Genomic DNA, 25,633 nt, shown 5'->3' on the forward strand with positions numbered 1-25,633 from the left:
AGGAGTTTTTTAAAGTTTATACATAATTTAGAAACATCAGCCTGCCAACTTTAGTGTTATACAATCATTAATTATTAAATAATAAATATAATGGATCAGGTTTGAAGCCACAACATCAGGCCTAACCAAAGTAATTTTTAACAATACAAATTGTCATGTCTAGAGATAATATGCCCCATAAAAGTCATGTTCCAAACTTGCACACCTGTAACTCCTCTATCCTCGACAAGTCGCTTTCGCTATTCTCCTCCTCACTGTTGTTCTTCCTGTCACTGTCACTAGCTCCTCCCAGACTGACAAATCTTTCCACTTCTTCATCGATAATCCCATCCTATGTCCAGTACTGTTTTTCAATAGATGGACATATGGTTGCACTGCGGTAACCAGTCCTCTATTCCCATATCCTGAAGTTTCTTTTCACAAAGAGCGTAAATATCATCCAACTTGAATATTGTGTTTCTAACAGCCACCCACCCTTTTACTGCAGCCCATACTTTTTGATGGAGTTCAAATCCAGATAATATGGAGGCAAATGCAAAACTGAATATCCATTCTTCTAAATATATCACATCAACACTGTACCTTCTAACTTTTGGTTTGTGCAGTTCGATAAGATTATACAGTTCAGGTTTGAACATAGTGTGGTGGAAAGGAATTCTGTGTTGAGTCAGCCATCCCCTCATATCTGCTTTCTTTGCATTTGAAGAAGCTGCTTTCTTCAAGACAATGTTGTGATAAGATGCATTGTCTAACACAACAACAGAATTTGCTAGCATATTGGGGATTAGTTTATTCCCTACCCACTTCTTGTAGTTTTCTCTGTTCTTCTGGTGGTGATAACCCCCTGTAGATTGGGTGGACTTCCTACATATGTAGTGCGTTCAGAACAAATCCATTTTCCCCACCAGTGTGTATTATAATGAGCTGTTGCCCACGAGACACAGGAGCTAACAAACCTTTATTGCCGTCATCAGCCCACGACTTACTTGACACGTGAGATGACAGAATACATGTCTCGTCAACATAGACAATATTTTTGTTTTGAGCTCTATTGTTTAATGGCTCTTAAATAGGCTATAAATTTGTGGCTGATATCTTGACCCTCTATTAGCACCTTCCTGTTGCTTGTCCTTTTCCACTTGAATCCATTTAAAAAAAAAAAAAATAGTTTTTAAACTAAATTTCTTCCCTCAAAAGTCTATAGTTTTGGATAGACTATTTAGTAGCCCTAGGACATTAGGAAGAATATTTTATGCAGATGTATCAAACTTATAGACTCCTGTTACAGGTTTTGCACGCTGCCACTTTTGTCTGTAGTATTGAAGCATGGCCCCTTATTTTCAACATCAATGACATCACACTTAATTTTAATGACGAGGTGCTCAGACACTACCATTCCTTCTGAAATTCTTGATAGAGCTGACTGCAGGGGTATAGTGTGTCACTTTTTGGCTTCTTTCTTCCATGAACTTCGTCACTTTATAACTTTTGAGTTCAAAGGTGGCATGGTCTTAAATATAACTAATATTGCAGTCACTAAATCTATTTACCTACACTAAATAACTACTTCTCACACTATAACTTGTCATCACATAATAAAAAAAGAAATTCTTAGTTTGTCCAGGTTGGCTATAAATAGGTGTATTTAACATTATGTAAATACAATCTACCTATACTTCTTTTGGCTACAAATTAACTGCTTATTAACATTAATCAGTAAAGCAGGATGAACAAATTTCACTTCCTCATCTCCTTGGGAAACAAGTGGCTTCAACGGAGGTACAATTACCAGGGACGGTGAAGTCTGCTTGTCAACAAGAAGTGGCTCATTTCATGATGCAGTGCTGCTGTGATACGAGGGCAATGATAGAGACAAGCAGAGTGATCGCTTAGAGACCCGCTGAAGTAGAAAAGATTGTAGTGGAAGTGATTGGCTATTCCACGCATGCACAGAATCTCTCTGTCTTCCATCAGCTGTCTTCCTCACACAATAACTGTCAACAGTTACACAGTTACTGTGGCTCATCTATAACAGATGCAGCAACACATATAATCACAGTAGGTCAACTTTTGAAACCATTTTATCCCATTCTCACACACTTAACTTGTCTTGTCCATGACCTGCATCGAGTTGTAGAGGAAGTAAGAAAATTGGTTCCAACACTGAATAAATTAATTTCAACTGTTAAGAATGCTTTTCTTAAGTCCCCTTCAAAAATTAGTGTATTCAGAGGGAAGTTGCCTGATAGTGAACTATCAACTGAACCTTTAGTTACAAGTTGGAGGACATGGTTGAGGGCAATAAAATGCTATGCCAATAATTTTGAATAAATAGTACTAATTGTGAGCAATTTTTTGATAAGGATTTCCTGTCAAACAAAGATGCACAATGCGTGTGTTTCAAGAGAATGGTTAGTCCTAAAGAGGATGTGCACTTTTCACTTTTGTGGTAGATACTATTCAAAAGTTGGAGGTTAGGAATCTGTTTTGTAAATCCATGTCACTGTTTTCGGTTGCACAAAAAAAGAAATTAGAAGAAGATTCTGGCAAGTACATGCTACTCAAATATCCAAAAAACTAAAATAATATTTTGTTAAAACCTTTGGCTACCAAACCATTAATTCCATTTATAATGTGCGAAGTGGGCATGCCAATGAATTTCCTGAGGGGTTTAATGTTGTAAGGATGCCACAATTTAAGCGTGTTCCAGTCATATCAGTGCATGCTGAGAGATTTTTTCAGTGTATAAACTGAATTTGTCCAATAAGCATGACATAAGTTTTTCTGTTAATTCTGAAAAGTTGCTTGTTGTTTATTGTAATTCATTTTATGGTTCTAGATGAGCAAGTGCAAATGAAAGAAGTGTATGGAAGAGATAAACTACTTATCCTGTTTTTCAGTGTACTTTTGTGGTGTTAAGTTAGTTTTGTGAGTTTACTGCATGAATGATTAATGAACAAGAAGACAATTGTATGTATTTTAGTAAAACAAAAAATGGGTGGAAGAGCACTGTTAATTTAACTGTGATTATGAATACTGATTGATAAAGTTATAATTCAAATTTTTGACTGCAGTTGTGTTACAAGAGCTATTTTGCACATACAACTTTTTTTTGCAATATAATTTCAATACCATTTATTGTCCCATTTTTTCTTCTTTTTAGTGCCTTAATTTCCGATGCCTAAGGAGAGATTATTGAAGAATCTAGGAAGGAATAAGGCATCTCGAGCTGATGATTTACCCTCAGAACTACTGGCTGCCTTAGGGGAAGAAGGCATATCGAAGTACCGTATTTACTGGCGTATTAGACCGGTTGTTCATTTATTAATTTTTTTCCACTTTTAAGCCAAAAAAGTAAGGGGTCCAATATGCGATAACCTCAAATTTTGTGCAGTGAACACATGACTTCTGGGCTATAAAGAGCTCTAAATTATACATGTAAACATTCTACACTATTCTTTAAAAAACTTACAAATGTATTTGAGCAGTGGCGGTGGGCTCTCAGGAGCACAAGAGCACGTGAACCCCCAGTTTTATTACATATTTATGCATTCATTCTCTTCTTTCGACCTGATTTCGACAATCGATCGAAAGCATTCGACAATCGACTTATATCGAAGCTCCGTTACACCGACAGTTGTTCGTTTTGACTGACAGTGCAGCGAGCACACTGGATAATGCACTATTGTGCTGAAGACTATACGCATGCGCAAAGCAGATGACGTCATGGTTTTCTGCACTGATATTCCCATTAGCGAGGAGCACAGTAAGGTACGTGCCTTGTCGTCTAGAGCCACCTTCAACCCAGTGGCAGTATTACAGTTGACCACAAGGGTCCGCCACTTCCCTTATAATGGTTAGCCACAGCCTCCCAGGAGCTACTATTGCATTACATTACCGGCAGATTTCGCTAGTACCCTAATTCTGAATAGGCATTTTGGTGTCTGTTCAGACTCTTTTCCAGAAAGAGAACTGAATACAATGGCGCATATGTATCCCTGCCTAAATAAGACACAGCTGAAGACTGAACTAGAAGTATTGTATATGAGAAATGGCTTTCAGAAAGATGATGGGGCCATTTCCATGTTGCAGTTTCTGCTTGACAATGAACTAGATAGGGACACATTTCCACAAGTATGCAAATTACTCCGAATTGTTGTCACAACCCCAATTACGACAGCGGAGCCTGAGAGGTGTTTTTCTACTTTGAATACAAATTAAAACGTTTCTGAGGAACACCACGACTGGAGAACGACTGTCAGCGCTGGCTGTGCTTGCTATTGAGAAGAGATTTGTCAACAACATCAGTGACTTCAATCGTAAAGTGATTGAGAAATTTGCGCGATTGAAAGACAGAAGGATTGCTTTCCTGTACAAATAATCAGCATTTACGTGAGTTGCTAATCTAAATCCTATCATTTAAATAAGCATGATCTAGTATTGTTGGTTGTACTGCATGCTAAATTGTTTAGAGTAGTGGCTATAATTTGCAAAATGAGAATAATTACCATGTGATACAATAGAACCCTAACTAACCGAGATAATGTGGAGACTATTGGGGTCAATTCGGAAATAATTATTTTAAAAAAATTACCAGTAAATGCGGTACACATTCCTTCTATGCTTCTCGTCATACCCAGGTGAACTTCGTGCTGTTTAAAAACCAGGAATAGTGCTCGCATCCTTCAGTGTTCGCAGTGCAGTAAAGCTATTATGAATTTTACTATTGTTCTACACTAAGACAGCCGGCCTGCGGTGTAGGGGTAATATGCCTGCCTCTTACCCGGAGGCCCCGGGTTCAATTCCCGGCCAGGTCAGGGATTTTAACCTGGATCTGAGGGCTGGTTCGAGGTCCACTCAGTCTACGCGATTACAATTGAGGAGCTATCTGACGGTGAGATGGCGGCCAAAAAAGCCAAGAATAACGGCCGAGAGTATTCGTCGTGCTAACCACACGACACCTCGTAATCTGCAGACTACCGGGCTGAGCAGCAGTTGCTTGGTATTCCATGAGGTTTGGTTTGGTTCTACACTAACACCCAGGTGAAATTCGTGCTGTTTAAAAACCAAGAATAGTGCTCGCATCCTTCAATAATCTCAGTGTAGTAAAGTTATTGTGAATTTTACTTTTGTTCTACACTAACAAATTAGTCTCGTATAAAATTTATCCTCGGTTACAGGGGTTCTACCAAAGTATTTGTGAAGAAGGAACCGTACAAGGAACTGTTAGTGAAATTATTTATGTACCTATGTTACTCTTTTGCTGATTTGAGACATGAACAGAAATGTTGTGAACCTCCTAAAAATTTTGTCACGAGCCGCCACTGTATTTGAGTTATATTGCCTACTTTTGTTGGAAGGCAGTATATTTAAATGTAAAAAGACGAATGGAGAACACGACTTTTAGGCCTACATATAAAGTAAATATAGTCAGTTTTAGTTACTCATATCACACCATTCGTATCATCTTATAATTCCTCTGATGAGGTTGACGTCAGGAAGGGCATACGGTCGTAAAAACTCGCTATGAAGATTCTTCTCACTTCATACTTTACCCCGTAGAGAAAAGGGATAAGGGTACCGTATTATCATATTATGCAATAATGATACAAAAGAACTTAATGGCCAGTCGCTTGTCTCTATCAGTTGAGCAGTAGGCCTAAATCACATTAAAACTGAGTAGACCTGATGACTGCTTTCATTTGAATTATTGTCTTGTGCCACCAATTTCCCTGTTACCAGCATGTCATCATTCCAAATGACATCGTCTTCACTGCCATCTCGTCAGCCAAGACCAGATAATATTGTAGTTGTCTTGCGTCAGCCATGCACTGCCATCGAGAGCATTCGAGGTCCTGTCTTTCTGAAACTTTAAAAACTAGTTTCATTCCCGACTATAGAATCTAAACAGTGAGAAACTATTCCCAAATGGTTTCTGGAGATGGTCTCTGATATTTCCAGTTGGTGTATGTATAGCACAACCTACTCCTTCTAAATAAAGCTGTGCTGTAGAAAGCGTGCCAAATCACCAGCTGATAACCAACATATGTTACGAGTTGTACTACCAAACGTAATACATAGTGATTGGAAGAATTCTTTGGATAACTACAGCTGGTGAAAGCCAGATCCTTATTTTTAAGTATATTTCATGCTTGTTCTCTACATTTATCATACCAGGATTTACCTGAAACATCTGTGAATGATGTAAGAGAGACTGCATTGTTTAGGCTAGGTTACGCTATCAAGTGCTTGCCTTCATTTTTTATTAACGCATAGTATGTTTTATTTGGCATCTCAGAAAATCGTTAAAGTGGGGATGTACAATCAATATTATTTGTTAGCTTCGTTGGTGAACGAAACAACTGTTATGATTGGATTGTTTTTATCAAGTTTTTAACCCAATTCTCACTCAAAAAATACCTATATTGGCCTGAGTTATGAGATACTGAACAATCACTTTGTTAATAATCTCACCTGCTATACTAAAAGCAACAACCGTGAATACTGTATTTCTTAACTCAATAAACCTGTTTCCTCATCCTGAGATGGTGCAGCCATTTTTATCGCATATCAGCCTTCCTCCCAATCGTAAATCTCTGGCAGTACAGTGCCAGGAATCGAACCCAGGCTCCCGAGAATGGCAGCTAATTGTGCAAACCATTACGCTGGCGGACATTCTTAACTACAAATACCGACATATAGCACGACTGATGCGTGCTTGCAACACGCGGGTCGGACACAAAACTCTTCACCTATTTGTGCGACGGCATCAGAGCTGCAGTAGGCCTACACAACGGAGGTTTAACTATGAAACAGAGATGTGCCGCAAGACTTTGACGCGTTTGCATTGCGTGGGTCGGACAGACGGAACTATTCACAAATATGTGTGATGTCATCAGAGCTGCAGTAAGGCTTGGACCTCCTTCAAAGTGGAATTGTTGTTGCTCTCTGATGAATTACGTGGGAGGGGGGGGTGTCTTGTATGCAAGATTTATTATTTTCAGTTTCTTCATCTCAAAAAGCCGGAGAGTGGGGGTCTAATACACTAGTAAATACGGTATTTAGTAGCCAAGATGTATAGGACAGATGATTTACTGCCCAATTTTAAAAAGTACATATGTTATTATCCCTATATCTAACTGTATACTGACAAGTGTGAAAACTACTGCATCATTAGTTCAGTTTCTCATTCATGCAGTATTTTAGAAATAAATTATTTCAGAAAAAAAGAATGACTAGCTGAATCCAAGCTGGGAGAAGATCCATTAGTTTCCAAAGAAATTTCTTACAAAACTGTACAAAAACTATTTTAATCTGCCTAGTCAATACTATATATCGTATAATCTCGAATACCACCTGCCACCGAATAAGACCCGCACCCTTATTTTGAAAGAACAAATTTTTTTAAAATGTGAAGTCAAAATTATTTACAGTCTTTACTAACACACATCAAATTATTGGAAAATACAAAGAAAAGTAAACATTTCCAGAACGATATCCAACGAGTTCATTCAATATCATCATCATCAGTACCAACTTCGGAACTTTTATCACCATCACCTTCCCACAAAATGTCGTCATCGCTGCCATCCATTGCATTAGAAATGCTACATTTCCTGAAGCTCTTCCATATGAGGTCTCCAGGGATACGATTTCATGCCGTCAAAATCCACGAACACAGCAGCTGAACTTCCGGGTGCTGAATGCAACCAGTTGGCGTCGGTGTGTGATTATCAGCCGCCATCCATTCTGTATAGAGCTGTTTCAAGGCTGCTTTAAATGGACGGTTCATGCAGACATCCAGCGGCTGTAGCATAGACGTCATCCCGCCCGGAATGACTGCTAGGTCAGTTTCCCCATCCTTGATATGTTTCTTCACAGCGTCTGCTGTGTGGCCGTGGTAACTGTCGAGAACAAGCAAGCTCTTTTGTCCCAGTAATGCACCAGGGTGACGTTACCAGATACATTTTACCCAGTCTTCCACAAGTGAACTGTCGGCAGGAGTTCTGAGATCTGACGATAACACCAGCGGGTAGATTTTTAGGAAGTGTCTTTCACTTGAGAACTATGTACGGCGGCAATTTTGTTCCATCGGCGAGAATACACAACATTACCGTACACTGTTGTTTGTCATTACCATCTGTTCTAATGGTAACACTTTTCGCACCCTTAACATTCACAGTCCTGTCCACTGGCATTTCAAAGTAGACTGGCGTCTGATCTGCATTGCCAATTTGGGAAAGCAAATCTGCATTTTCCTTCTGCAACCGAATTATGTGACGCTGAAATGACAATAACTTCTCATCGTAGGCACCAGGAAGACGCTGTGAAATTGAGGTACGCCTTCGTACGCTCAACCCATTTCTTTTATAAAAATTACAAACCCATCCTCGGCTTGCCTTAAACCCTACCGAATAAAGTTCCTTTGCAATCTCTAATGCCTTTAGCTAACACATTTCGGTTGACACACCATATCTCAATTCCCACCTTTCTGTCACATATTTATGAAGTTTTTTTAATTTCTGGAAACTGTACACTCAGTCCATGAAAAGCTCTACGATCACCACTACATGTAATAGCACATTTTTCTTCTTTCTCCAATCACGAATACACGACTCGTCAATATCGTATTTCCTATCGGCGGCACGATTTCCAATAATTTCGCCTTCCTGAACTATTTTCAGTTTCTCACTCGCAGTAAAAGATCACAAACGCACTGTGGAATTCATGTTTATACTCCGAGAACGTGCGCGAGACTGACACCAAGCGCGGAAGTATCATATACTGAGAGCGGAGAGAGCATTGTTACCAAGCTGCGCCGGTGGTGATGCCCGATTTATGCACATTCGGAAAGATAAATTTCCCAAAATTTTAAATAAGATCCGCACCAAATTTTGGAAGTGATATTTTCGAAAAAACAGTGCGGGTGGTATTCGAGATTATACGGTATTTTAAGTCCAATTAAGACGAAACTTCACACATAAATAGGCATGTTTCAACCCGGCATTGGGTCATCCTCAGTAGGATATGTATGATGAATTAAAAACATAGGGAACACACAAAATGAAATGTTGGTAAAAAAAATTTTTTAAAGCATGATGAAAGTTAAAAAATTTGTGAAATGTTGATCGTTAAAACAGTCCTGCGCTGGAGGTCTTTCTGTTTCAAATTTTTTGTTGTCTTTTGGTGTGGTTCAACTGGTATCTGCATCCTGTTGGCTTAGTTGTTGTGTTCCGACATGGGCTGATACAGTCTACATAAGCATTATTGAAATTGAACCATCTAATTTTTAGTCTGTAAAATGGATAATAGATATCGAATTAAGACTGAAAAATGGTGACTAACAGGAACAACATTTAGATTAAGTTATGAAGAACGAAAACTAACGTGTATCACCTGTGTTCTCTGACTACGGAGTCCAGATCTCGACTGACTGCGGGAGCAAGTCAGTAGAGACGCAAGATGTGTTGCTAGAAGGAAGTGGAGTGGGGAAATGGGGCGGGGCTTGTGGGAGAATGGGAGTGTGCGGAGCGTGACTGAAACCGAGTGTAATAATGGTGAGTTCTAATATTCCTGTTTTTTACTGCAAATTTTCAGAATAAAACTTTCCCATATTACTTTTTTTTTCTTTCATTTGTCTCGTTTAAGTTGAGGGCTGGGTTCTTTTATTGATCTATACTGATGTAAAAATTCTCTAAAATGTTGAGTAGTGGACCTTTCTGTTCACGTTGTAGAATTTTTATATCTTGATCTATTGTAGTATAATTGTGATTATAGTCTTTGTGTTGGTTACTCATGGCAGAGATATGATTATATTTTAAAGCGTTGCAATGTTCTGTATATCTTATGAAGAAGGTCCTACCAGTGGAAGGCCATGGCCTTAATTCAGGTACAGACCTGTCATTTACAAGGCATGGAATTGGAAAGCCACAGAAAACCAGTTTTAGGACTCCTGACATTGGAATTTAAACCCATCATCTCTCGGATGCCAGTTTTAGGGTGCAAAATCTGCACCGTGGGGCCAACTGCTCAGTAAGAGTTGAAAGGCTCATCTAGAGGCTTTAGGAATGGTTAAGTTAGTTTACAAAGGACATATCTGTCATAAGAATGGTAGGAGGAGGCTGTGATTTTAAAATGTCAAGTAGACTGAAGTAGATGTAGGCTACAATAAGCATGTAGTGATCACTGCAGTTCACTAACTGCACCATCTAACTATGTGTGAACATATACAAAGTTTAATTCATTAACATAATACGTTCAAAGTGGAAAAGAAAATGTTTGCATTGTTGCCATAAGACCTACAGTATCTCTGTCAGTGCAACATGAAGCAACTTGTAAAAAAATGTTTAAAATTTGCATATACATGGGGGTAATAATAAGGTACAGCCAAACTTTCAGGACACGTTCCTCACACATTGAAAAAGAAAATATGGGTCTGGAAATATTTTTCCATGTGCTACAACTGATGCTTATTGTTTAAAGAGACCTATCATCTAGGTCATCAGCCCTTTTCTACAACTTTGTATAGTATATAGATCATGGGAAACACACAGGAACAGAACATACCAGCATAGCACGTGAAACTCTTTCTTACATGATATGTTCAAAATGTCCTCCGTTAGCATTGACACATGCATCAACCTGCCATCACAGGGATATATCAGTGCATCCAGGATTCAATGCAATTCGACCTCTTTCCCACTGACACTGGGAAGGAAAGAAAAACAGTACCAAGGAAATTTTCTCCTACTTAAATAACTTGGACCAATTAAAATCCATTTCACAAGCATGAACTTTCTATATACCCTGTCTTGACCATGACACTGCAATATAAACTGTTTCCTTTGTTCTAATTTTAAAAATATCTTGGTACTTTAATTATTTCAAGGCTCACTCATCCCTTGCATGAGCTACAATTTCTCCATGATTCAACTCAACTACATTTAAATGGATGTGCACAAAAACAAATTTGTGAAAATTGAGTTAGATGCTGCGATATCTACTGTTAATGATATAAATGACATTTACTGAAGTGGGCTACCTATAAAGAAATACAAGGCTTTGAAGTTTTTGGGATATCTAAATCATCTAGACAGAATTGCAAAATCGGGCTAATTAACTGTTACTAAAAGTATGCGTATGATGGCACCACAGTATCGGCAGGTAACAATCACTACGGAATTTGGAGTCCATGATACATGTCCATTTTGGTACAAGGTTAATTCAAACTGGAATTTTAAAAACCAGATATTTTCATTTTAATAATGTATTGCCTTAGAAGTCCGACTCGTTGGCTGAATGGTCAGCATACTGGCCTTGAGTTCATAGGGTCGCGGATTCGATTCCCAGCCAGGTCGGGTATTTTAACTGCTTCTGATTAATTCTTCTTGCTCGGGGACTGGGTGTTCATGTCCGTCCCAACACTCTCCTCTTCATATTCCCACAACACACTACACTACCAACCACCACAGAAACACTCAATAGTGATTACATCCCTCCATATAGGGTTGGCAGCATGAAGGGCATCTGGCCATAAAACAGGGCCAAATCCACATGTGCGACACACTTTGCACCCGCGATCCCACACGTGTGGGTAAAGCTGTGGGAAAAGAATAATAATAATAATAATAATAATAATAATAATAATAATAATAATAATAATAATAATAATAATAATAATAATAATAATAATGTATTGCCTTAGAAGAGTATTCAATGAAGAAATTAATGTAAATTATGAAGTGTTATATGGACATTAATTGTTTCTTATTGGTCATATTGTTTCTTTACAAAGCAAGTAAAGATTGCGTCTGCTTATGAAGGTGATGATAATTTACGTGAACATAATCAGAGTTCTACCAGTGGAAGTTACAGAAAACTTTAAAAGAATCTCAGAAACTGGAAAAGGGAAAAGCAGAAAAAGAAAAGTGTTAATGGTGATTCTTATATTACTTACAGAGGTGAACTGAGGGAAAAGAAAAGCTTGGTTGGAGACTGTCAGTGTGTCCAAAAGTTAATATTATCTCTGAAAAATGGTCACAGCATTTTTTGCTTTCATGTTCTAGCCCAGCAGTTTGTGATCCATTCACCTCTGTGGCTGAGAGTGTTTACTCACGCTCCACGAGAAGACTGAGGAGCTGTGACATTTGGAGATCCGAGGTTTGAATCCCGGTGCTCGCAGCGGCTATCCTGAGTGTGGTTTTACCCTGGGTTTAATCCTTTCTGCCAGACAAATGCCATGATAGTACCTTATTGCAAGTCCCCTGGCACCTACCACATGAAGACAACTACCTATCATTTGATGAACCTTTCTTCAATGGGCTGGATCGTAATTAAGTGGCTACACCTGAACATAATTTGTCCCACCCCTACTGTGGTTATCATCAAAACAGGTAAAGTTGTTTTCCAGTGTTAAAAATGAAGCTACTTCTTTCAGACAAAAACAAAATTATTTTAATTTTATTCTCCTGAAATGTTTTTTTTTTTTTTTTCCCACCAGTAAGAAAGTCTATTTCTCCAATTGAAGAAAATGGTGGTTAGCCAATTTTTGCAGGCATCCATTCATTCATTTGCTTCATAAATACAGTACAATGCTTGAAAACACTGCATAATGCTCGTTAACTTTCTATCCTATTAACCGGAAAATAAAGTTTCTTATGTTATATGGCTCATAGCATGTAAGCACATCTGATCTGATCTTACCTGAATGGAAAATGCGTCATATTCATTCATACACAACCCCCTACACCACTATCAGTATAATGAGCAAGTAGCCACCAATCCTTAACTAGAATCAATCGAACAAGTTTCCATGTCCTTCTCACTATATTATGTTAATAACTTTCACTCAGTACAAAGTCCTAATTCTCAGGCATTCCACTCTGATTTATTTAAGTAAAAATTCCCTCCTATACCACTATTTTTCTACAGGAAAAATTAATCTTATTTACAAGGCCAAAAAAATATTTATATTATACGTACTGTTTCTCAGTATTTATGGCCAGCAGGCGATCAACGTATGGTCCTTCTTGAAGCATAAGCCAACATGTAAACTGGGTTTTGGTCAGGTGTCACATATGAACCTCTTTTCATGTCTGCACTTTTCACAGAAAGACTTAAAGAATTATCACCACCTGTACCTTCATTATCATCACCAACACCACCATTATGAACTTTGTCATTAGGCCTAGGTCCTTTACATAATTCCTCACCAATAATTTGCAGACCCACGTCACACTCAGTGTCATTGTCGGAGTCACTGTCATCGGTAAAAGTAGTCAACGGGATCGGATTTAATGTTGTAAGTGTTTCTCACTTAGAAAAACGAAGAAGAAACTATTTCCAAACCACCTATCTTCAAACCAACGTTCGGGCCTATCTGAACTCACTGGCGGCAACATACTAAGCAGAGGGGATCGAAAATCTTGTCCACAGGCATGACAAATGCCTCAACCTTTATGGTGATTATGTTGAAAAGTAACCACATTTGTACCTAACATTTGGTAATAAATTCATTTGGATACGTACACTTGTCTCATTTATGACCCTCCGAGGGTTGAAAAAAAGCCGCCCTCGTGTGTGTATGTGTATGTATATATATATATATTCATCCAAGCACCTACTAATATTTGGGTTAGTGAATATCACATATAACTTGCATACCACATGAAAAAGGATCAAAACTAACAGCGTGATGAAGCTCATAAATTCAACCATCATAGAAGGAGGTACAAAGGACTAGAGGTTATTATTTATTTTTTTTGCTAGTTGCTTTACGTCACACCGACACAGATAGGTCTTATGGCGACAATGGGACAGGGAAGGGCTGGGAGTGGGAAGGAAACGGCCGTGGCCTTAATTAAGGTACAGCCCCAGCATTTGCCTGGTGTGAAAATGGGAAACCACGGAAAACCATCTTCAGGGCTGCCGACAGTGGGGTTCGAACCTACTATATCCCGAATACTGGATACTGGCCGCACCTAAGCGACTGTAGCTATCGAGCTCGGTGAGAGGTTGTTATTACAATATCAAAATATCCTGTATCACTTTCTAATGGCTCATGATATTCAACTTGCAAATTATTTACATCTGTAGTAAACGCACTTGGTGTGGCATGCACATGGAACAGGAGCGCATTCCTTAGGTAATGAAACTGGCGAAAATGAGCAAGAACCTCAAGTCAAACAAAATGCGGCACAAGAAAACGAGGAATAGTACATCTGCAATTTTTTTTTTTTTTTTTTTTGCGTAGCACCGACACAGATATGTCTTATGGCGATGATGGGACAGGAAAGGGCTAGGAGTGGGAAGGAAGCGGCTGTGGCCTTAATGAAGGTACATAAAAAATATAGTACGGGTAAGTTAGGTTAGGTGATGTTGTTTGAATCAGAAAACTGAAATGTTAGCCACAAAAGGCGATCGATTATCTTCGGTACGGCATACTTTTCTCACTATGCGCAATAGCGAGCTCTCTCGTCGACATTCGAAGGCGATGATGGAGTCGATTAGTAATACCCATCGACTTCTGTTCTCTAAAGAAAATTCGAAATGAAAGAGGATAACAAGCAAACCAACGTTCGGGCCTGGTGTGAAAATGGGAAACCACGGAAGACCATCTTCAGGGCTGCCGACAGTGGGATTCGAACCTACTATCTCCCGAATACTGGATGCACTTAAGCGACTGCAGTTATCGAGCTCGGTCATCTGCAAATCTATCTGCGTGCTGAGGGTTTTAAAAAGACACGTTAGATGGGAAGAAGATGCACATAAGTACCTTACTGGCATAGTGCCGACAAAGGAACTGCAGCAATGTTAAGGGCAAGTCAACACACTGTCAACATAGGAGCAGAAAATGTCGAGATGAAACTGAGGAATTTAACAATCATAGAGGTGGGTACAAAAACTGAAGAAGATAACTGTTATTACCAAGATCAAAATATTATGTATTACTTTCTAACTGCTTCCAGTATTAAACTTGCTATAATTTGACAATGATTTTTTATGTTTAATCTCCCAATGTTCATTACATAATCAAACCCACGAGACGAGAGAAAAGCAAGAGTAATATTTGACTGTACAGTATAGGATGTCCTAGATGGTTTGAACCAAATTTCACGAGTTTATAAAGAGGTCACAGTGGAAGAACCTACAATCATAGTATAACACAAATACTTATAGCAAGTTTATCAGAAAAATTGATAAAAATTTATGCCAATTCCAATTAATTTATGTTTTATGTTATTACTAATTTGTAGCAATGAACATTAATATACAGGTGTTTTGACAGCTGCAGAGAATAGCAGATTCAAAAACAAGCCGACAATAAAGTACTTAGTGCAACTGTAATACAATGGTCTCAACTAGTTTTGTACCTCTATTGCATGAGTGAGTTCAGAATTTTGAAATCCAGACTTCCAGGACTGCCAGATCACAAAAGATAAGCACAGAAAATTTCACACTTCCACATACTCATGAAGGCTAAAACTAATCTGCTGGAAAACAACTGTATCTGTAACTTGGAAGTTCAACTGTATGAGGACACAGTACAGGAAGATTTCTGCATTATTTTAAAGATAAATAATCTGAATTCCTACCCTCCTAATTGCTGAGAAACTGACTGTGATCTCTTCATGTGAAGATCCATCTCGGCAGCTGATCCTCTTCTTCCCTGTAGTAAGAAATACATTTTTTTTTTTTAATTCACTTGCTAGTAATATGTAAAAACACTTTTTAAGTAAGAGATGATGTTTGTTGTTTATAGGGGCCTAACAGCTAGGTCACTGACCCCTAATGGAAAGAGATTGAACATAACGACATGATAATTAAAATTTTAAAATGTATCCACTGACTAGGATTTAAAATAAATGGTGATGAAAAATGATGAGATTAAAACAATCAGTGGTTCTAATTCACAATAAAATTATAGAAAATACACGAGACAATGGAATAAGGCATTGCCTGAAGTACAGATATATATATATATATATATAATTCAAGTTAGAAGTTAAAATAACACATTGGAATAAGCAAACATGCCTTTGCTGGCAGGACCTAGTGTATACAGTGCACTATGTCTTCTGGTATAGGCTAGAGCAATTTTGTTACTTTCATAGATCTGTCTGTCTTATCCTTGGCTTTGACAATATGAAAGTGACCGAGGTATGAGCAATGCCAGTAACGCCATTCCTTATGCAGCCAGTCCCTGCTATGAATGGTGTGAAAATGTTGCTCATAGGGTCGGTTGGTGTATGCATTTCAGTGGGCTTGGCAGACTGATATGTAATAGCAACTCTGGCTCAGTGAAAAAAGCAACGGGAAACTACCTCACTCCTCATTTCCCTAGTACGCCTCTTCAGTGATGCCTAGGCCATCTATGACAGCTGACGGCAGAGCTGTTGAGGATCCCACCAGCGGCATCGCTGACGGACTGAACATACAATAAGCAAACACAAACTAAAAGAGAGTCAATGGGATAAAAGCGCAGTTAACAGAAATACACTAATACAAGGATGTTATTACATGTGAGAAAAAAAACCACTATCCCTCATAAAATGGATGATGAGGTCCGCTGACTGCTCGTCGTTTTGCAGGATGAGGGAGATGGTACTCGGGAGTATTAGACTACAGTGCAGATCGACCAGGTCCACGCACTCCGTAAGGATATGTACCAAGGTAAGATGATGGTCGCAAGTACACACTGGAGGGGGTTCTCGTTTCGGTAAATAGGAGTGCATTACTACACCGTGGCTGAAGAAGATCCTACGGGTGCCGAGAAAAACAGGCATCAATAGACTGTAGCGAGCTCAAGGAGTCAGTACCCACCAGAAAGTGTCGGCGCTCATCGGACAGTGCGTACCGCAGAGTTTAACAGATAGCATAGAGCTCTGCTGTATACACACTACAGGTTTCCGGGAGAGCAAAAAGGAACCTGTAGTTATTGACAATGAACGCACAGCCCACTTTCGTTTCTGCCCTAGAACCCTCCGTGTAAATGACAACTGAACCAGGATACCGGAACAACGGACGGGAAGAGCCTCCGATAAATTGAAGGGTCCGCGTTTTCCTTCGAGCCAGTGTGCAGATCCAGGATTTTTTCAGGTCGTCTTATTTTTCTTTTCTTTTTTTAATTCACAAGTTGCTTTACGTCGCACGGACACAGATAGGTCTTATGGCGACGATGAGATAGGAAGGGGCTAGGAGTGGGAAGGAAATGCCCGTGGGCTTAAGATACAGCCTCTGCAGTTGCCCGATGTGAAAATGGGAAACCACGGAAAACCATCTTCAGGGCTGCCGACAGTGGGGTTCGAACCCAGTATCTCCTGATTACTGGATACTGCTTGTCTTATTATCCATGGAGGTACCCCACTTGGTTGTCTGACAAGGCAGGGAACAGAAGGTACATCAAACAATCTGTGACTGCTATCCAAGCGTATTACAACCAGCCAAGTTACTCAAGGATAAGCAGCGTACAGCTGACAGTTTCCATTGTGGAATCCGGAAGGATAGCTTGGGTGAAGTGGCATCCGTCGTAAATTTGCAGCATAGGACAGAAGCATTTGCTAGCACCTCAGGTTTAAAGGCGGCACACCAGATTCAGCGAGTAGGCTAGCAATGGGGCTTGTACAAAAAGCTCCCATTGCCAAACTAACCCGCTGTGATGGATGCTATTCAGTTTTGCAAGGACGCTTTGCCTTGCTGAGCCATATGCTGCACTGCCATAGTCTAACCTGGATAAGATACATGTCCTATAAAATCGCACGAGCACCGTGTGGTCAGCCCCACAATTAAGTATTGCTAAGAAACTTCAAAATATTCAACTTCTTAGTGCATTGCACTTTTAACTGCCGCATGTGGCTCCCACGATAATTAGCTATTGAAAAGGAGCCCAAGGAATCGGTGAGATGAGCGGCATTTCCTAAATACAGCTCAGGATGCGAGTGAACAATACACTTTCGGCAAAAGTGCATAACAAAGGACTTTGCAGTTGAAAACCGAAAGCCATGCTTTAACGTCCACTGTTGCACTCTCTTAATAGTTTGCTGTAATTGTCGCTTTGCGACTTCCATATTATGCGAGCTATAATGCAGAGCAAAATCATCCACATATAGAGATGGTATTACTACTGAACCAGAAGCAGCGACAATACCGTTTATGGCAATAGCGAACAGAGCGACACCTTAAAACCAATCCCTGTGGGACTCGATTTTCTTGAACGTGGTTTTGCGAATATGCCCTCCCTTCTCGGACAGGGAATAGACGGAGGGACAAAAAATCGCAATAAATACCGGCTTGTTACCTCGGAATCTCCACTGATGCAGGACTGAAAGGATACCATATTGCCATGTGGTGCCATAGGCCTTTTCCAAGTCAAAGAAAACAGCCACCAAATGCTGTTTGCGGAGAAATGCATCCTGGATAGAACTCTCCAGGCGTACCAAGTGGTCAGTGGTCGAGCGAGGGGCTCAAAAACCACATTGGTACTCGGACAAAAGTCCTTGCTTCTCCACACACCACACAAGTCGGGGATTTACCATCCTCTCAAATAGCTTACACAAACAGTAAGACAAATAGTTCTATAACTTTCTGCATACTTAGGGTTTTTGTCAGGCTTGAGGACAGGAATTACTATGCCCTCTCGCCAGTGAGATGCAAACTCACCCTCTATCCAGATTCTGTTGAACACACGAAGGAGATATAACAGACTATCCTCACCAAGGTGGGGTTTTTTTCCTTGCTAGTGCTTTATGTCGCACCAGCACAGATAGGTCCTACGGTGACGATGGGACAGAAAAGGCCTAGGAATGGGAAGGAAGCGGCTGCAGCATTAATTAAGGTACAGCCCCACCATTTGCCTGGTGTGAAAATGGGGAACAACGGAAAACCATTTCAGGGCTGCCGACAGTGACTAAGGTGTTTCAACATCTGATTATGGACAATGTCAGGTCCAGGAGACGTGTTCTTGCAAAGCACCAAGACGCTGCAGAGTTCCCACTCCGTAAAGGGCACGTTATAGTCCTCTGAAGCTTGAGTGGCAAAACTAAGGTAATAACGTTCTGCCTCCCACTTCAGAGCGAGGAAATCACAATGGTGATTCCTGGAGCCAGACACATCCACAAAATGACTGGCTAGATGGTTAGCAATCGAGAGTGGTTCAGTGATGATACTGCCTGCAATGGAAATTCCTAGTACAGAAGATGATCCTTAAATACCCGAAATACTTCGAAGTTTAGTCCACACTTGAGATGATGGGGTATGTGACGTCATAGACACATCTCTCCGACGAAGCTTTCATACTCCGTCGAATAATAACCCACACCTTAGCGCGGAATTTTTTTAAAAGTTACCAAGTTGGCCACAGTAGGCTGCCTACGATATAGTTTATGAGCGCGACGGTACACTTTAATACCTGCTGCTATTTCTCCCTTCCACCAAGGAACAAGTTTTTGGCGAGGAGTCCCTGAAAAGGATGGAATGGACTCCTCAGCAGCAGGAAGATTAACTTGTGTTGTGCAACTTGCACTTCGCCATCTACGGCCTGCCTAGTCACATCGTTAAAGAAAGCTAGTGATGTGAACTTTGGCCAATCCGAATGTTTATGAATCCATCGAGGAGGAGCATTGACAGATTTTTGTTTCAACAATTAAGAATAATGGGAAAATGGTCACTGTCAGAGATCATCGTGTGTATTCCACCGAAACAGCGGAACCAGCTTTCAGCTGCATAGACTTACATCTATGCGAGAGTATGTTCCGTAACGTACACTGAAATGAGTTGGTTCACCTGTGTTCAAAATACATAAATCTAGCTCTGTTACTAATGTTTCCAACTCTCATCCCCTGGGGCAAGGCGTCTCAAAGCCTCATATGGGGTGATGGATATAAAATCGCCCAATAAGAGGAAGGGACGTGGAATCTGATCTATAAGATCAGTGACATCAATGAAGTTAAAGAGGCTGGCCTGGTGGAAAATAAACATTACACACTGTTGCTATGACAGGCAGCGGTACCTTCACCGCAACTGCTTCCAGTAGGGTTCTTAGAGAAACCTCTTTGCAATAGGTATCAGAATGAACAAAAATACCAACGCCACCAAACGCCCAGTAAGCATAATATCGTTCTGTCGAATATAGTCCCAAATTTCCCAAGACCGTATGATGACCTGGTCTGAAGTATGTCCCTTGAATGCAGACTATACTCACCGCGAACTCACTAATGAGCTGGCGCAGCTCAGCAAGATGCCTGTAACAGTGCCATAGCGTGGACTAAAAGAGAGAGTGTAGGTTATGAGCGACAATATACTCTTAAACCTAACCACTATCAACATCTACGCCTTAGATGTAGATGACAGCTCAACATCCATCCCATCATCAACAGACAGTGGGACTGACGCCCAGAACTTCGATGCTTTTGGGGGGGCGGGATGACCGCCTACGAGGGGAGCGCGCAGGTTTTGGAGCAGGCGTACCTGCTCGCGCAGACTCATACCCTCCAGATGGAGGGCATAATTTCACCTTTGCAGGAGAAGTGCGGGAGCGTTCAGTAAGGGCGTTCCTCTTCTCCGCCTTCTTTAATAGTTTAGATGGGCTGAGAGATTATTTCAAAGCCCTCATCAAGGATGCTGCCTTCGCTGGCTTGGGAACGGCTTTCGCTGACCTCCTGGAGGGGCAAGACTTGGCCTTCCCCGCCCCCCTGCTGTGCCGGATTAGGAGTCCCAGCCGGCACAGACCTGTTTGTGGTCGAAGGTAGGCTTCGAGCTTTTACTCTTTGCGGCTCTGCTCATGGAAGCAACAGCCGCTTTGGGCGCAGCGATCTTTAAAGGTAAAGATGTCGCGAATGTCGAACCTGGGAGAGACTGAGCTATCATGCTGTAGTCTAGTGTACTGGTAGGTATATTCGCGTAATTAAACTTACAGCATGCTTCCTGGTAGGAAAGACCATCCAGGGTCTTTATCTCCTGGATCTTCTTCCCACTCAGATATGTCTGTCAGTTCAGATCTCGAGGAGAATGAAGACCAGAACAGTTAGTGCACCTGTATGGAGTTGTGCACTCTTCCATGCCGTGAGCTGCTCTTCCACATGTACCACACACAGACTGATGGCCAGTTTCTGGTACACAACAGTTACCTGTGAGTTATCTAAAAGAGCTTGTAACTTTAACTGCGCTGTTAACTTTAATGAGTTTCCAGAAACTTAAATCCAGATTTATAAGGCCTGGTAATAAACAGTACAGTTATCGTTATGTTTAGTACCTCTCATCCTCCAATAGATGTCTCTACACAAATGTTCTTAGGATTATTTTGGTAATATCTAGTTACTTTTACTAGCAGAAGTTTTCTACAATGAAAAATGGTTGGCAAATATGTACACAGTCATCTCAATCAATCTGATTCAGTATGTAATAATCTCTCATAATATGAAAATATGTACGATCTAATGATGCAAAAATTAAGTACATGTTATTTCCCCTTCTTTCAAATTCACAGTATGCAGACATCATCTTAAATTTCACCCTAATTGTTGTCATCAGTAAAATTATAAAAATACACTGCAATTACCAAACAGATCACTTTTCATTGATCCAGAACACAAGCGTAAACGAAAATAATCACACAAATGAAAACGTGCCGCACACTTTGGAACCTATCATTCCGGCGGCACTGAAGTTCTGCACTGATGGTGCTGATATCCATCTGTTCTCGCTGCAACTCTTCCAGATTTTTTTTTTTTTTTTTTTTTCACTGACCGCGCAACATGCATTGACAAAAATAATCTCGTAACTGCTGACATGAAGTCCACTTGAGAATTTCAATCGAATGTAGCAAGCTAACCCTGACTCAGGGTGTGAAGTGTGTTGAAACATATGAAATGGAATGGTGTATGACTTTTAGTGCCAGGAGTGTCCGAGGAAATGTTCGACTCGCCAGGTGCAGATCTTTTGATTTAAAGCCCGTCATAATGATGAAATGATGATGAAGACGACACATACACCCAGCCCCCGAGCCAGCAAACTTAGCCATGGAGCCAGAAGTTGAAACAGGTAAGAAGGTAACAAACTACAGCTCCCTGCAAGATTTTTAATTAAGGAAGCCCAGATGTTTTATGTTTGTTGGGAGTCTATGAGACCTCACGTCACCGGTTAAAGGATATAATAGCATTTTTAAAAAAGCAATGAAAAATCAATATTTATTATTCAGCAGATTTATATTAATTGCATACCAGTACCTAAGATATTTATTAATGGTAAATACTCCATAATTTCAGATTGTGTTCACTAACTGTTGGTGAGACTCATGATTCAAAGCCTGACGAAAGATATCTTTACATTATAGTTACACTGAAAGATCAATGAGAGCCTGATGAAAATCTGTTTGACTCGAGTTCTATATTATTTGAGGATTCATTTCCCATATTGGAAGATATATCTACAGTAGAGGCATCATGCTCCGAGGAGATTATAACCTAAACAGCTGGGACAGATGACACCATACAAGTGGAATCAGTGACTAAAACCAGTGATAACATGGAAGTAAACGTACTAACCGAAATATTGTCGAGTCCAGCACACCCAAGCATGTTAAAACTACAATGAATGACTGTAAATATACTATAACCAGTCATTATCACTTTCTAATGTTTATAAAACTAATATAAGACGTTGTACGAAACGGTATGGGCGGCGCCTCATAGCAGTATTTGTTGGAATCAGTTCTAACATAGAGGTAACTACAGCACTAGCTGCACTTACCAGTCGTTGCGGAGATAACTGTGAAGAAACCGATAACTGTTGTTTTGGAAACTCATTTTAAATGTATCACCATGTTAAGTCACTGATAACTACGCATCTACAGATAACTGTCATTCCAGAAACCGGCCGCGAGTCGAACGACGAGATACCATATATCCGAATCTCGGGCATTGATAGCATTGCATAGGAGGCGGGATGTACGGCCTCACATCGCAACGGTAAGTTGTTACCTTGACTTTTTCTGGCCACACTAAGAACTTGAAGGAGACAATGAAGGCACCAGTGGCAACGACTTCACCGTTGACTTTGCACGTAATGCACCGGACGTGTGTCACGCCACAGTTCTTCATGCCTTCCATCAACTCATCGTCAGTATTCAAAATAAGGTCGCGGTGGAAGATGGGTCTGTGAACCCGATTCAAGGATTTGTGCTCCTCCCCTTTGACAGGGATTTCGCCAAAGTAGTTGCACTTAAGCAACTCATCAGCTTGGAGTGCTGTGCAAGTCTTCAAAAGCAAACTACTGTTGTGCATTTTCTTGAGATCCACAAGTTCGCCGTAGACGCTTTCCACGTGCCTACTAAACTGGATTGATTTTACGAACTTAAAATCCTGCCCATCGGTTCTGCTAGCAACCAGAAACCTAGGGCAACTGGATCCCATTCCTTGACGCTGCACATGTTCCCAGGGGATTGTACCCATCAAGGAATCAAAAGTTAAAGATTTCAGTGGGGGACCACCTTGGGCAGGTCAAAGATGTTTCGAAGACATACCCAAAATCATCCTCCTCGAATGCCACCCACTCCAATCACGGGAATCTGTAGCCAAATCAAGCAGCCAAAGCAATACCCACCTGGTCGTAGCTGGTATTTCCCGGGGTCTGACGTTGGACGATGCCTAATAAGGAATGACTGAGGCAATGAGGACTGGGACTCCCTTCCTCCAATCACCCGCAATAGCATGTACCCCATAGCATGTACAGAGTAATAAATATAGAGAGAGAGAAAAAAAGGACCTGTGTTGTCAGACAGATACTCCTGCATGGGGACATGACGCTCCAACCCGCAAGATCCCTGGGTGGTCACAAGCAGGCTTTCGGGCGTAATTGTACATGTAAGAGGCCCATCTTCGAGCAGCACGCACATCAAGAATTTTGAATTGGTCTACAACTAACCCTAAAATTAAATAATTAAATAAATAAATAATTAAATAAATAAATAAATAAATAAATAAATAAATAAATAAATAAATAAATAAATAAATAAATAAATAAATAAAGAGGGGCCAATGGCCACATGACCCTTTTAGTCACCTTCTACGACAGGCAGGGATTACCTCTCCCATCCCCAGGAGGTCTAACACATGATATCAAGCCGCAATCCGTGTCCGCGCCAAGGTCGCCCCATTTATTCGCCTCTTACAACAGGCAGGCGATACCGTGGGTATATTCTTCGCCTGCATCTCCCACCCACAGGGGGTGTTACCCTTTTAGTTGCCTCTTACGACAGGCAGGTGATACCGTGGGTGTATTCTTCATCTGTGTCCGCCACCCATAGGGGGTACTACTAGGAGAAAGAAACTTTACAAAGGAAATTTAATTTGTCCTATTCAATACATACATATCTCCATCTTTAGATGTAGTAATATTAATCATACATGTTTCAACTCAACTGAGCCATCTTCAGTGATCTTGTGTAATAGGAGATAAAAAGAAGGAAGTATTGATAGGGGGTGCGACATCAATGCCGCAAAGCATATTGCTGAAGCAACAAACAGAAAACGGATAAAACAGGAAGACAGAGATAGAGGTGGAAAGGGAAAACTAATAAACCAACTGGGATATCCTCCTCATCCTGGGGACATGTTTGGTGACCAACAAATAGTCATTTTCGCAATTTGCTCAGCTCAAGTTCTCAAAATTATCACAGTAAAAGACCTGCACCTGAGAACCAAGACCGAACTACTACAACAATATAAAACTGAAGCCTTCACGTAGTTCCTACCATATTAGTAACTATTTCAAAATACACAGCTCTTTGCTATTAAAGCTTGTAACTTCCTAACAATATACAGAACGAAAACAATGATCAAATGTGAGGCATAATAAAAAGAGAGAGAAGCTATTACAAATTCTACATCATCTTTAAACAAACTGAAATTTGAAAAATGCAGTCAGATTCATACTCACCGAGACCATAGCAACTGGAGAAAGAGAAAGGTTTTCTACAGTAGCTCGCAGCTCATCAACACTGGCACTCATCGGTGCAGAACCATTACCCAAAGGCTTTATCTCCACATGGATTTTATGTTCATGTTCGTCATCTGGTGGAATAAACATTATCAATACTGTTCAGTAATGTTGATCAACAAGGGAAATAAACCAGTACAAACTAATTAGTACAATAAAAATTGAACATAAAAAACAGATTTTTTTTTTTTTTTTACAAGTTGCTTTATGTTGCATGGACCCAGATAGGTCTTATGGCGATGATGGGATAGGAAAGGGCTAGGAGTGGGAAGGAAGCAGCTGCGGCCTTAACTAAGGGTACAGCCCCAGCATTTACCTGGTGTGAAAATGGGAAACCACAGAAAATCTACGGAGTTGCCGACAGTGGTGTTTGAACCTGTTCCCGAATGGAAGCTCACCCCTAGCCGCACAGCCAACTTGCTCGGCAATTAAAAGTTTAAAAAAAAATAGATGACAACGTATAATCATCAACTGGTTCACAGACAGTAATGGTAGAGAAGTATACGAGTACATAATGATCTTTAAAAAAAAAAAAAAATACCTTTCATATATTGTACCAGAAACGCTGGTCTAGCATTGTTTTTGAAGTATTCCAAACTCCCATTTTGATGCCTACTACCAAGTTTCGTTAATATCCACCACG

The 25,633-nt window shown here is 40.3% G+C and overlaps 1 protein-coding gene across 9 annotated transcripts in view; it reads right to left on the reverse strand.

The window, feature by feature from the left end:
• Window positions 1-25,633, reverse strand: part of LOC136864355 (F-BAR domain only protein 2) — a 573,880-nt gene that overhangs the window by 123,186 nt on the left and 425,061 nt on the right. For all 9 annotated transcript variants that reach the window (XM_067141249.2, XM_067141248.2, XM_067141247.2 and 6 more), the window contains 2 exons: window positions 24,931-25,064; window positions 15,594-15,667 (listed from right to left, as the gene is read on the reverse strand). In XM_067141249.2, the coding sequence (XP_066997350.1) occupies window positions 15,594-15,667; window positions 24,931-25,064 (208 nt within the window). The remainder of the gene's footprint in view (window positions 1-15,593; window positions 15,668-24,930; window positions 25,065-25,633) is intronic.

Source organism: Anabrus simplex, chromosome 2, assembly GCF_040414725.1.
Source record: "Anabrus simplex isolate iqAnaSimp1 chromosome 2, ASM4041472v1, whole genome shotgun sequence".
NCBI lineage: Eukaryota > Metazoa > Arthropoda > Insecta > Orthoptera > Tettigoniidae > Anabrus > Anabrus simplex.